This window comes from Topomyia yanbarensis, chromosome 2, assembly GCF_030247195.1.
Source record: "Topomyia yanbarensis strain Yona2022 chromosome 2, ASM3024719v1, whole genome shotgun sequence".
In the NCBI taxonomy this organism is placed as follows: Eukaryota; Metazoa; Arthropoda; class Insecta; order Diptera; family Culicidae; genus Topomyia; species Topomyia yanbarensis.
The window spans coordinates 383,180,037-383,194,764 of record NC_080671.1 but is presented as its reverse complement, the minus strand read 5'-3'; the positions used below and the strand labels follow the sequence as shown (position 1 = coordinate 383,194,764).

General features: G+C 38.0%; 1 protein-coding gene across 2 annotated transcripts in view; it reads left to right on the top strand.

The window, feature by feature from the left end:
• The window catches only part of LOC131684694 (B-cell receptor CD22), a 1,114,748-nt gene extending 1,101,925 nt beyond the window's left edge, over window positions 1-12,823 (top strand). The window contains exon 17 of one of the 2 annotated variants that reach the window (XM_058967793.1): window positions 488-12,823. In XM_058967793.1, the coding sequence (XP_058823776.1) occupies window positions 488-997 (510 nt within the window). In that variant the 3' untranslated portion in view covers window positions 998-12,823. The remainder of the gene's footprint in view (window positions 1-487) is intronic. The other variant, XM_058967794.1, reaches the window with a different exon arrangement.
• Window positions 12,824-14,728: the final 1,905 nt, after the last annotated feature.

Here is a 14,728-nt window from a genome sequence, read left to right as displayed (position 1 = left end):
CAACGCATCGAACGGAAACCAACCACAGCGCTGTTTTTCTCGTATGCGGTACATATTTGTCCAAAAATTTGCTCTGAAAACACATTTGCTACCTCTCTGACCTATACATACCAATTCGCACAGGTATGTGCAAGATTGACCGATTGACTGTCGTGGAAATTGTGCCACAGCCAAGCTTTCACGTCTGTCCATTCCGTTCTGCTCCTGTGAGCATAAACTCAACTTCGGAAACACTGTCAAACATGATTCTCATCAACATTGTACACATGCACACACCCATTAGACCGAGCACAGCTTTGTGGCTGTCGCCCACCATCTCCTACTCCCAACTTCCAAAACATCAGTGTCTAACTAATGTCGTTTTCTCTTTTTTCATGTTCTCCCTCCTCCTGGTCCTGGTCGGTGCTAATCAACTTGTTCGGTGCACCGGTACGGAAATAAACAAAAAACACGTGGTACGTGGTTCACCTCACCCGCCCAAAAACAGTCGTCTAACGAAGTTCACTACGCTGAATTAGCATTAGCAATACCTCACGATGACAATAGCAATAAAAATCATCTCAATCATCTGAAAAAGCTTCCGCCCCCTCCAGCATACAACTATTTCGATGAACCGACCATCTACGCCCAGATAGACCACGGTAGTAGCTTCAAAACGTCGACGTCGCCATTCCCGCTGATATCGCCGGCGTCCCAGGCATCGCTGGCCGCTCAGCCGGTCCTAAATCAGTCACAATTAACGTTACAGCTGCAGCACCAGGATCATCAGAGCCAACAGCATCAGCAGCACACGCCAACGTCGCTGCAGAACCACCACCAGCAGTCGCAGCAGCAACAGCCTACACCAACCTCGTTGCAGCAGGGGCAATTGCACCAACACCATCCGCAGCAGCAACAGCCGCAACAACAACTGCCTAATAATAATAAACAATACCTGCGTGAAATTGTGACAGTCCGGACGCCGTTGGCGTTTTCGCAGCAGGAGAGCTGTGTTTAATTAAAATTTACTTCCAGCGGTCCGAGCGGCCACCTGTATGTATGTATCTATATGTACTACGCACGTATGTAGGTTATTCGGAAAACCATATGGCTGGGGAAACCCTTGCCGAAAAAGACTGGACACTGTGATGCTACCGGTATGGGGACCCTGTAACGTTGTTATACAGCATAGGTACACTGCTGGGCTGAATTTTCAATGCTATGTATGATGGGCATGTAGACAATACACCATCGCTCCGGATCCCGTTCATTGACATATTCGGTTCAGCAGAACACAAGCGAACCTGATGCCTTCCGGGTTTGGATGGTGGAAATCTGTATTGTCAGAATTGAAATAAATGTGTTTCGACCGGAAGAGGAACAAGTAGAAGTTGTGCATATTTGTGCAGGGCCGAGGTTGGTAGTAGGAAGGTGGGGAGGGAGGTGAGTTTAGGATTTCCCACTTTGTTCGTTCGTAGCCAAAGTGTATACCGTTTCATTTTCTAGCTTTCAATATAGCCTATAGGCAGGGAACACTTCCGATCAATTGATAAAAATTTGCATTTATCCATGGACTATTTCAATTCTCCTTCCAACAAGTTTCATAATGAACACTTGGATGGACGCCAATGAGGTACCATTGAAAGGTCAATATTGTTGCTATTTACTAAAGAAGAGAGAATCTTGTATTTTATGACAGTATGTAACGATAGATTGAAATCGAAATCATGCCACCAAGAAAAGCTACAAGCTCCGTTCATTAAATGACGAAAACAAATTGCAGAGAAATCAGCGGTTAGCTGTAATCAATTCCGACATCGCAAACTGATCGGCTCAAGATCACTATTTGACCACCCTGTCTCCGGCATACTCTACAAAGGCAGTAAATAACTGATTCATTCTGCAGAACAAATTGAGATTTTTCATAATCAGGTTTCAGAAAATGTATCTACTAAATTGAACGTTCTTTTTGACAACAAATTAGTATAAAGGGGTGGAGATAGCGTAGTTGGTAAATCGATTGCCTAGTACGCAGATCACCTGGGTTCAAATCCCAACCCCGCACATAGGGTTAGAGATTTTTCTAAAGAGATTTCTCTAACCCGACAAAGAGGCGAATGACCCTAAGGTTAAAACCTCTATAATCAAAATAAAAAAAATAGTATAAAAATATAATATTCCATAGGGTATCTGCAGCTGCGTTTGGAAGAAGATTATCAATAATTTCCAGATTAGCAGAAATATTTGATTGTTTGCTTGCTGTCTTGCTATCACAGATAAATGATCGGTTGACCTACATGATACGCATTTTGATTCAGCTGATTTCACTAGTTTACAAAATAAATTACGCTGCTAGAAAAAGTATTTTCTAGGCTAATTTTAGGCCAAATTTGATGTGGAATTTGCGTTTCGACTTCGTCTCGTCAGAATCCGACACTAACTTAGTGAAAGGACTAAGCTAGCTTCGGATTGACGCTAGCTCCAAAAACGAAAACATTATTTGAGTTTCTGATGAGTCCTGCGTGATGTCCCACAAGAAAAGGAATTCTGATTAAGTCGATGAGAATAACTGAAGGCGAAACTTGGTTTGGCTGTGCCAATGCCATTTTAGCACGAAAACAATATTTTTTTTTGAAAGAAACGTTTTAGAGATCCTTTTTTTTTGAAAAGCAGTTTTTTTCTACTATTGGTTATTGGTCGATATATCATGAGAAGATCATCCAATCAATAAAAACAATAATCAGTTCAAATGGTGTTGGTATGCTCTTTCCAAAAACATATAATATATTTAGATCACATGGTTATTTTCAAATAAATAAATAATAAAAAATATTTCAAGAACTTTCGAATATTATGCTTGTTAAATTTTGGTCGCTTGAAATCTTAATACATTTTTATTTAATTAACAGATATTAACGGAGATAAACATGGTTTTAGAAAAATCTCGAAAATATTTGAATATGTCCTCTTATTCTCTTATTTAATAATTTGGCTACTATATCGCACTTTCCCAGGAGAATTTAAGTTACAATGCTTTTTGAGTATATTTTATATTTCAGTTTCATCGCCTACTACGAATCCTTGCAAGCATTTTCTTAAACCTATATCCATTTTTTATGTTTGTGTTGAACCAGCGAATAATACTATGTTTTGCTTTTGACGAATTTCGCGCTAAATCGTATTTAGAGTTGGCAGCACCCTCTCAGATTGTAATAAAACTTTCTGTCACAAAAAGCAACTTTGCATACTTTGTTTTTCCAAAAATGATCTAAACTGTCTTTTGAAAAGGGTCAAACTTTTTTTACCATTTTTTTTTTCAAATGGCTATAGTCTAAAAATGGCAAATCCTTCACAAAAATGTAGATTTTCACAAAATTAGTCAAATTTTTGAATAAAAATATTGAAAAAATTCTTCATCGACTCCTACACTGAAAAAAATCGATTTTGAAAATTTAAAGTCGATTTACTAAAAAAAACCATTTTTGATTTGGATGAAATTTTGTTCCAAAATAGGTAACTATGTTCCCCAAGTTGGGCACTTTCGAGGAAAAAAAGTTATTTGAAAAAAACTTTTCCTTGTCCAAACTGATTTTTTTTCAGTGTATTTTTATCGGAACCTAAATCAATGAAAGTCATAATCATCTCAGAATCCAATAAAACTCAGTTTTTGAGAAGATATTGTCTAATTTAGCAACTAAGTATATTTTTATTAATCAAGAATCCCATTGAAAAGAGTTTATGTCATTAAACAAATATTCCATTATTACTTCATTATTTTCTTATTTTGTTCTTAGGAAGGATCACGTGATAAACCCGTTAACGTACAAATGCTTTAGCCCTTCGCGACCATCCACAGCACTTACACGCGTGATCTCTCAAACATGATAACATCCTGGTGATCAGGTGAATGTCTCAGGGCTTATAAATTTTCAAACGCGGGGGGGGTGAACCTAACAACTCCCGCGCTCGCACGATCATGAATCGGTCACTTCCGGAAGATTCTATCTTTGGTATCAGCAGACTAGGTCCATGCCTTCAATTAAACCAATTAAGAAAAGAAAGCTCTCGTATCCACTGGACAACACGTTCCATGGCGACATGACCGGGAACTTCAGTGATATGTAAGATCTTCACTTTTAGCATCTAAACCGTACATAAAAAATTAAGTACCAGATTTACGGTTCGCGCGCTATCATCCAAGAACACACGCGAATATGCGAAAGGAACACGGTTATAAAATCGAATTTATACACGCGAAGTTACATACACGTTAGCACACGCAACATACAAACGCACACGCGATTAAACACTTTAGCGTACAAATGCTCGACCCTTCGCGATGATACACGCGATCGTAAAACCTCTACATATCTGAACCGTACAATGAATATCACATTCAGAATGACGGCCAGCTGCAATTAGCCTTAAGCAGTGTTTTAGTGGGCAACGTTGCCTGTCTCGTCTGCAATTGTAGTGTGTGATTCTGACGGGGAACCCTTTCGAGAACCTAGCTCTACAACTCCAGCAGGACAACTCTCGAAAAAAAAAAGATTTTTAAACATTTCAGTTCCACAAAATTGCTACCATTGTAGAAATACACCATTTTTTTAAACCGAATAATTTTATATATCGAACAGTTCTTGAGTTATTCTCATTTTTTTTTTTGTTTTAAAAAAGGCCTACCTTGTATTCCCCCTAAGTTGAGGGGTTTGACGGTATTGCAAACATCATCAAGCATATTGCATGCATCAGTGCTAAAAAACCTCTGACAGACAATTGATTTAAGATGGTTATTGCATTACGCCCCGATAGTAATGCATCGAGGTGACCGAGAGAGCCTATGGGCCTCTGTTAATGTGTGAAGTTTTTTCATACTCCGCACCTGCTCAAATAAACGATCACTGGTCGGTGCGCGCTAGCATGACCGACTCGCGGGTCGATGTGAATGGATTTTTGGCCGTGGGCCGTGTTTGCAAACATTATTCCACAGCTTAATGGCGGGGTTGTTGGACACGGCTCGCAGTGCAGGTCATTGAGTGTCGATTTATCGGTCAACTTCGTCATCGTGCTAATTATTTAAAAACATGTAAAAGTAGAAGCCTATTAGTGTTAATTAATTATTCTGCTCATTTAAAAGTTTATATTCAAGTTTGTTATGAATATATACCAAATTCGTTACTGATGCTTTTATATGTATCAGGAAACTAGCAGTTGGGAAATTGAATTCTGAGATGAGTATGACTCTCATTGGTTTAGTTTTCGATTCAAATACACTGGAAAAATCGGTTTGGACAAGGAAAAGTTTTTTTCAAATAACTTTTTTTCCTTAAAAGTGCCCAACTTGAATTTTTGACGCTAGATAGGGAACATAATTACCTATCTTGGAACCAAATTTTGTCCAATTGAAAGAACAGGTTTTTTAGTAAATCGACTTGAAATTTGTAAAATCGATTTTTTTCAGTGTAGGAGTCGATGTAGAATTTTTTCAATATTTTTATTAAAAATTTGACTAATTTTGTGAAAATCACTCCTACAACATTTTTTTGTAGGATTTGTCTTTTTTAGGCTATAGCCATTTGGAAAAAAATGGTGAAAAAAGTTTGACCCTTTTTAAAAGACAGTCTAGATCATTTTTGTAAAAACAAAGTATGAAAGTGGCTTTTTGTAACAAAGTCTTCATGTACAGAAAGTTTCATTAAAATCTGAGAGGGTGCTGCCAACATTTGTTCGAGTTGGCGCAAAATTCGTCTTTTGTCAAATTATAACGTTAAATTTGAATTAGAAGCTCAAGTATCGTTCCTTAATTTTGGCGTAAAGTAGCCTCCGTGGCGTAAAGTAACCCCCGATGACGGTAAATCAAGTTAATAGAAGGATTTTCATAATCCAATACTTTATCCATTATGTAATCGTCCTAATAAGGCCTGTTTGCTGGCAACTATGTGTTGTGATTCGGCTCGGAAATCCTATGAAACGACTGAACCTTGCCGGAATGGCTTATACGCACATTAGGTTTGTTCCAGTACACGGAAGTCACTCCGAAATCTTTGCTTCTTTTTACTCCCGTTTGCTACCAGAAGAAGAAAAAAGAGAAGAAGAGAGTACAGGAACGATTTTCTCCGGAGTACTTCCAGTTTCTCCTGGTACTGGAACAGACCTAATATATACCTGCAATTCGGCATCTCGCTACTGTTGCACCTCATTTGAACTTGGTCCTACGAAGGGCGAAATCCTTCCAGCACGCATCTACGAACGTTTCCCTTCCGCGGCTCACGCCAATTGAGAGTCAAGAGAACAATTGGGTATCTTGCTATCTTTCGTGCTATCATCGCTTCGGAACCCTACCAGCAGCTGCAATAAGGGTACATCAATTAATGACGTAGCATTTTGGAGTGATTTTAACATCCGCTCCCCCATCACAATCCTCTAAATACTCCCCCCTGGAAATTACGTAGCTTGACGGTATACCCCCCCCCCCCACCCCCCCATTCACCACGAAAAAATAAAAAATAAAAAAAACGAAGTTAGATGAAACGGGTAAGATTGTCGTGACATCAGGTTCACTCCTATTCCTCTTTAAAAAAGCTACGTAGCATGACATGATCCACTACCCCCCTCCCCCTGTCGTCCCACATCATCACAAAATACAAAACTCCCCCTCCCCCATATAATGCTACGTCATTTATGGATGGACCCTAAGCTTACTCATACTGCCAACAAAGTAGGCATGGCAATTAAGGAATTCATTCTGAAATATTGAGATCTACAAGGTGACGACACGAATAAACTCATAATGAATGAAGTTTATGATGGACAATTGAATACTTTACGCTGACGTCACAAATGAACTCGGGTGTTCATTTTTGACAGTTCGCTTGTACTGTTTACATGGATTTAGAAAAATTCTTTGCGATTTGCTTCGAACGAATCTAGTCTAAGTCCATGTAAAATGAGTAAAATAAATCGGTCTCGGTCAAGATTTAAGAGGCTGGAGGTGGCTCGAATCAAAACTCGTCGAATGTAATCAAATGAACATTCTGTAGTGTCAAACTGGCGTCCAGGCGATGAAAACGTTGGAGTTCAACGAGCAAATGGAGCGTTGCCAGAACATTATTATTTCCCAGATAATGTTTTAGTTTTGTCCGCTTCAGAGACATCTTTCAAGGGTGTGCCTATGCGATGCGGCTTAGTACCAAAGTAGTCCAAAGCCGCTGAGGTCTACCGGACGAGGTGCCGATCGACGCGCTGTCGGAAGCGACAGCCTCTTGCAAGCAAACCTGTGACCCACGCGTAAAAAGCGATCTGGCGTAGCCAGGTGGTGGAATAGAATAAAAATACAATAATAGAGAGCAGAATCAAGTGTCCTTAATTCACTCTCAGCCCATTCGCTAACCCTACAATAAACTCTCATCAACCATAGCGTAGTGAATATTCTCAATCCAGTGAACATTTGGTTCATCAGTCGCTTCTTTCAACATATTCAACGGTATCCCTGTTCAATCACAATACATCAGTTTGGCCTTTGACATCAACAGCATAACACATCTTTCAACACTGTTTAGTACATTTTAGGTTTGTTCCAGTACATGGAAGTTACTCCCTGTTGCTCCGGAGCAAAAAATTTCTGCTCCTTTTCACTCCGGTTTGCCACCAGAAGAAGAAAAAAGAGAAGATGATAGTACAGGAACGATTTTCTCCCTGTTTGCTCCGGAGTACTTCCAGTTTCTCCTGGTACTGGAACAAACCTTTTATAACGCCTTGTATGCAGCAGATGTCCTCAATCACTTCTCGAGAAAAATGAACCGAGAACCGAATATCGTAGACTCAGATTCACGGAGCACTCTCAAGAATTGAGAATGAGTTCAAAATCTGCCTGACAAATTATGGACCCTGGATAACAAAAGCTACATAGTCGCAATTATTTTTTATCGAACTTTAGGATGCCAAACACACTCTGAATTAAAAGTATTCAAAGTTATCTCGCAATCAACATGAATCGAAATATTGCACAGGAGCAAATAAAACCAAACGAAATCACATTGCCTGTCACAATCCTGCAGCTAGTGATTGGCAGTTTCGATTTAAACCTAGGTGCATATATGGAAAAAAAATCAATGCAACGTACAAAAATCTGAATAATTAAAACTCAAAAAATTTAATCTTGTTTCATATTCCCGCGATTTGATTGGAGTACCAAGCCCATCTGCATAAAACTGTATAAAATAGGTTGATTAAACATCAATTCTCCGAAAGGCAACATGTTAACACATATTATCGTTTTTCTATATGCAACAAAAAATCAGGCACACAAATCTGAACGCATTCCATCTCCCCGTAGTTTAAAAAAGATATCCTATCTACATACCATCCCACCCTACGCGCACCCTCGGGGCCACCAGCAAGCAGACCAACCGGCAATGGCGCACAAATATTTAGCTATCCACCCAAACCCTGGCCCGAGTGTTCGTGAGCGAGATCCGCCCGCTATGAGGCCAATTTATTGACCACCCGCGAATTCCCTATCATTGTCACGCCACTGTCATCGATGGTCAGCCGATAGGAACGCTCCGATAATTGTTTTATGTGTACGTAAATCACGCGGCGCCTGATTTTTGTTACGGTATTTACTACCACAGGCAAAAAAATACATTTTTAAAGCAGTCGTAAATGCTTTAAATCGGAATTATTACTGGCAAATAACATTCAAGCCCCTCAATCCACGAGATCCCAATCGAAAATAAACGCTGCTATTCATAATGCCAACCACTCACCCGAATTCCGATAATAATGGAGTAATCGTCGGTTGTCGCAAATTTCGCTCGGACACCGCATATCGTATTGACGCATTCAGGTCAGCTCCCATTGGCAAATCCAATATTAAAACTGAATTAAAATATATATATATATATATATATAAATAAGCTCATACTATGCAGGCAATGTGCCTATCCTTTGGATTATTTCGAAACCGATAGGGCCTGGGAAATGCACCATGTGGAAGATTTGTCGGTACCTAACCTGTGAATAACTCCTACCAACTCGTAGGCTGCGAAATGGTCAATTATTGTGCCCAACGTGCCGAAGGTAATTGCAATTTTCCATTGGCTACGTTTTAATACTAACTGTGTTGACGGGAACGGCAATTGCTAGTCAGAGACACGGTAGCCTTACTATTATTAATATTGTGAACAACTTTTGTATGGGTGCGAAAGCTGGTGTCAGTTTTGTGAAAGCTACTTTGCAAATAACATTTTGATTCGAACTCTAAACAGCTTCAATTTCCTGACTCTGACAGCTTATTATAACTTTTAGTTAAAGAAAAATTACCTTCTTGAAATATTTGCTAATTCGTCTCATTCACATAGTGAACCGAAACAGGACGCAACGGTGCTTAGTAAAATCTCAAATACGAGTGCCAAATTGTTTCCTCATATCTCGTTATACATACCTGGGGTGACATTATGGAACCATTTCGAATCGACTTTTTCATACAAGCTTACATACAATAATCCTTTCGTTTCGAGACTTGCAATGCCACCCCTGTATTTTAGCTGGAGAATCCTTTTATGATTGATTCTCTATTAAATCACTCGTTAAACGCTAGGATAGGTCAAGTTTTATATTAAGCGCACTGATAGAATATATTCGTAAATCGCTATGCATTAGTTTCGTACAGATAATTTTCATAAAATATACGAATTTTTCGTACATATAATGAATCGTTCGTAGTTCTATTGAAACACATTTATTTTTTTATTACGAGTTTTTCGTGAAAACCACGAAACGACTTTCGTTGGCTTATTACAAAACAGCTTCGTTCGGCAAACGAATTGTTCGCTGCTATATACGAATATCTTTATAATATTTACGAGCACCATTCGTCGAACCGTCAACGTCAACAGAGCTTCAATAGAGGTAGAATATGGAGTCATTGTTGCTATACGTCAGATAATTGTTGATGTTCACGACGGTCTCGATCTGGCTATTTAGTAGCCGTATCCGTGTCCGCCGGTTTCAGGAAGATTTTCTAAACCTCTTCCGCTTCTAGTTGATCTAGAATCCGGAGCAGTACGGATTCAGTTGAGCCATCGCTCGATGGTTTTGCATGAATAATTTTGAGTTTTTCTCTACCGGAGCAATGTAAAAGAATATGCTATTAAATACGAAAACTTCTCTTAGATGAACGAAATGAATTCGTGCGACCAACGAGATTGTTCGTAATATACATAGACGTTTATTAAAATAAACAAAACATTTCGTTTCATTCACGAAAATTAATGTCGTTTTCAGCGACAGCATTCGTGCAATGTACACTAAATAAGTAAAATTCACGAAAAGTTTCGTTCATCAAGCGACCATTTCTTCATATCACAATAAAATCGATTTTGCCAGATCTGTTTTTTTAACTAAAAAAATCTGTGTTGTCAAACATCGATCCCAAAAGATCGAATGAAAAAATAAGAAGATAATAAATACGAAAACTTTTCTAAGATGAACGGAATGAATTCGTGCGACCAACGAAGTCGTACGTAATATATAAAAACATTTATTGAAATAAACGAATGATTTCATTTCAATAAATGTCGTTATCAACGATAACATTCGTGCAGTATACATTAAACGTGTAAAATTTAGCGGCCATTCTTGTTCATGAGATGAACGAAACCTACTATTTAGAATGCACGAAAATACTTCGTTGCAGAAAACGATGAATGAATTCGTGTATTGCATGATCGAATTCATTATATTTACGAATTTATTTTATCAGTGTGATCCAGAAATACGAAGAATACACTACCACAATCGAAACAATCTTTCTGCGTGTAGCACACTTGAAAGAATCAGCAGTGCGGCCAAACTAAAACAAACTTAAAAATGCATTGTAATACAAATTCAAATTGAACTGAATGAGATTCTTTCAAGAATGTGATGTTTATGTTTGTTTTGGTCATGTAAAAAAGTAGTATGATTCGTTTTACGAATCATGTCGATGGATACCTAGTCAGAAATCATTCGGCTCGAAAAATATAAGGCATTGCGTTTTACCCGGATTTTTTTGATGCGGTCAAATTTGTCACTCCAAGGAAGCGATAATTGAATTGTTGCAGCGAGAATAGATACACAGAATATAACATTTATTTTCATTTATGCTCAAACTTGAGATAATTCTGCTAAATAAGTTTTATACTGATGATTAAGAAACAGTACACTGATACTTTATTCTGCGAAAGTTATTGATAATTAGCTTCATTTAAAAGTTGGTCAAAAATGGTGCGGCCCTCTCCCTAAAAGAACCGAAATAGGCTCATTACCCTACTTACTTTTCTTTTGCTGGTCCAAGTAGCTGAAAAATGTTCGCGAAAGGGAAATGTTCAACTCTGCCAATCACCTCTCAATAAGTCGTTTAATATTCACCCAACTTAAACGCTCGAGATGGACGTCTGTTCTCTGTGGTAAAATCACAGGTAAATTGAAACAAAATGTAACCACCATTTCACTTCACGGAGGTAAACCAGTGAGAAAACAGGCTACCCGTCAAGTGGTGATATCGGTGGAGCAAAAACACCCACCCAGCTATCAATTATACATTTATGTGTTTGAGTGGGTATAGTGAACTGAAACCATCACAAATCAATTTCGTGGAACTCAACGTATACCGGCAGGGTTTCCAACGAAAAAAATGCCCATTTACGCCAACGTGCAACGTGGATTCATACCGAGTGTCAACGAGGAACAGTCTGCGGGGTAGGGTTTCCTCAGTAATTGTAAAAACTTTTAGATAAACATAATAAAATTGCAAAAACTGAATTGATTAAGTAACTGCGAACAGAACAGGCATACCAATTATGAAGATTTGGATGGGTTGAAAAAATCTGGAATAACAAACTATTTTGAGCGGTTCAATTTTTATTTTCAATAAACATAACTATCATTACTCCAGCAAAAATTGGCATTAAACGTTCTAGCGCTTTAAGTCCACATTCTAGAATCTTCTGTTGATGATACACCTTGCGGTCGTGTGAATTAGTCACTATAATAATTTCCAAAAAAACAAGCATTGTCACTCACACTGTCAATTCTATTTCAAATCAACTCAATTCAAATGAGAAATCAGTTTTCCTTCAAGCAAATGTATATTCCCAATCGCCCAACTCAACCCAAAGAAAAACAAACAAAAATGCCACTGTTGACAGTTTTCTAGTTAAAATAGTTTAGAGAAAATTTGTAAATAGACAAACAACAACAAAAAACAACACAATAATTAAATGGATACAAACTACAAGCACTACGAAGTCGAGCAACAATTTTTTCTATCTGTGAGACAACAAACTGAAACCGTTTCCATGGAAGCGATGTCCCGTTAATACGTGACATAAATCGAGCGTATAGGGGATGAATGCAACAAAACAAAACAAAAATCCGTGAAACCCCGTAGGTTTTAGGGCAACTACACATCTTTGTGGCAGCAGATACTGCAATGAGGCAGAAGAAAAAAAAACAAAAACCGTTTATTACTGTATTGAAAAAGAATCTATGAGAAATGTTCTTTCATGTTTGTTTCCGTAATTTATATTAAATCAAATCAACGACACGATCCTGTATATACAAAATCATTACCAGTGTAAGATTAGTATAATAAACTATTTTAGGACAAACAGGATTACGAAAGTTTTTTATATCAATTGTGTGCAGAGCGGAGGTCAAATGCAGGCAGATGTGCGATCGTTTTACTAGTTATCATTTTATAAAAGGTTTAATTTTCTACGACAGACAGGTTGAAATAAAGAGTACAGAGATGTTACTGAATCAGTTTTAATCAGTTTCAATAAAACAATTTTCTATATTATGAAGTTTCGCATCAATATAATTTTAGAAAAGAAAAGAACTTCCTACTGTGGTTTTGTCCAACGACTCGACATGATATTCAATTAAACATTCCGAAAAAAAAAGTATCCGAATTTTTTTTCGCCTATCAGTACATTGAGTTGCCCCTCGACGAGAGCAAAACAGTGACGTCTCCAGCAATACTTCTTTGTTTATTTTATTTTCAGTTGCTATAAAACAACCATGTTATGTTTACATCAACTTTTTAGTTCAATGTGTCCTTCAAAATTCAATCCTAAGATCATCGATGCTTTCAGTGAAATTTTGTGCGATTTCTTGGCTAAGATATGCACTGTTTCCCGTGAGTAGAGCAAATTCCGCTGTTTAATCTGACTCTAGATGATTGAAGCCAATAGATTCACACCATGTGATTCTAATGCTGGTGTGGTTCTATGACACTTCGGTCCGGGAAGTCAAAGGGTCCATAAAGGAGCACTAGTACACGGTTGTTTGTTGGATCATTATATAGAAGTAGATTTCTAGTATAGACTAGGCAAAGATTTCTAGTATGCACAGTCCCAGGTAAGTACACTTTTATACATAATATATGACTAGAAACATTTTCGCTTTCGCACCCAAATTTGAATGAATGTAGCACCGACTCAATCATTCGTCGCTCGCATTCCAAATAAGCGACATCATGAATATTAGATACAAAAATTTTTCAATGCCCTGAAATTTTTTTTTCTTGAATGCGCCGGTTTGTTCGACTACCTTTCTTTATTCTTTTGGTAAATTATTTTACTACCATAAATTATATGATTTAAGTGAATTTTGAAGTCGTCTATGGAGAGATTTTTTTCCGTCGAGAGAGTATGCATGAAACAAAAGGCAATCTGATTGCACTATATCCGGGCTGTACGCAGAATACAACAGTTCTTCCCTACCAGAGTCCTACAATGTATTTCGTGTAGTGATTGAAAAAATGAGTGCCCATAAAATAAACAAATAAATCGTAATTTTCTCAGAAAAACCTCAATTTTTATAGTTATGCCATAGTTTTTTAGTCTGAAAGAAGGAAAACGAAGTCGAACAAAACGATGAATACTATGTCGAAAAAAGTTTTTATAGAAATTGTATTCGTTTAGTATGAGAAAACCCTTAACACTGTTTGGAATACCTAATATATAGTCCGGACGGTACAACATCGATAGTGGTGGTATTAACCCAAACACAGTTAAACCGTGCACACATATTTCAGATGCCAGACTATCCGGACATTATAGTCATGATGTTGCTCGTTTGGCATGCGAGCAACTAATGATTCGAACGGACACGCAGCATATCTATTTTTAAATTCCCGGTATTAGATTTAGTCACTTAGATGCGAGTGTATGAAAATGTGAACTCTTCGCATTTGAACACGTTCGTGTATGCAAAGTTTCAAATCGCACGACAGTGAAAAATATCAACTAAAAATGGCAACATTAATGAACGGTGACTAAACTGGAAACACAGCAGCATGTAGCGCGTACGAAAAAAAATGCACACAGCAAGGAAACGGGGCAAGTTGTACTGGCAGGGCCCTGCTGTGCGTTTTGAAATAGAAATACTAAAGGATCAAGTCGTATACACACGCTGATTTGCAACGTGGGGCGTGCAGGGTGGTTTTTGGATTAAGTTCAACACTGCAATGGCGTTGGGATAAATAATTTATATTGATGCTTGTGATTCCGTTGGTTTTTTTATTTCTTCAACATTATTCTGTTGGCTTCATTGTTAATGAGTCGGGGTATCAGATATAATACATTGATGTAATAGAATGAATTTCAGGTGGGGGTCTGGAGCTTATCGATGATCCAGTTGGGGCATAATCTAACGTGTGCGTTGGATTAATACAGGTCAAATTCTTATGCCGAGATGGTTC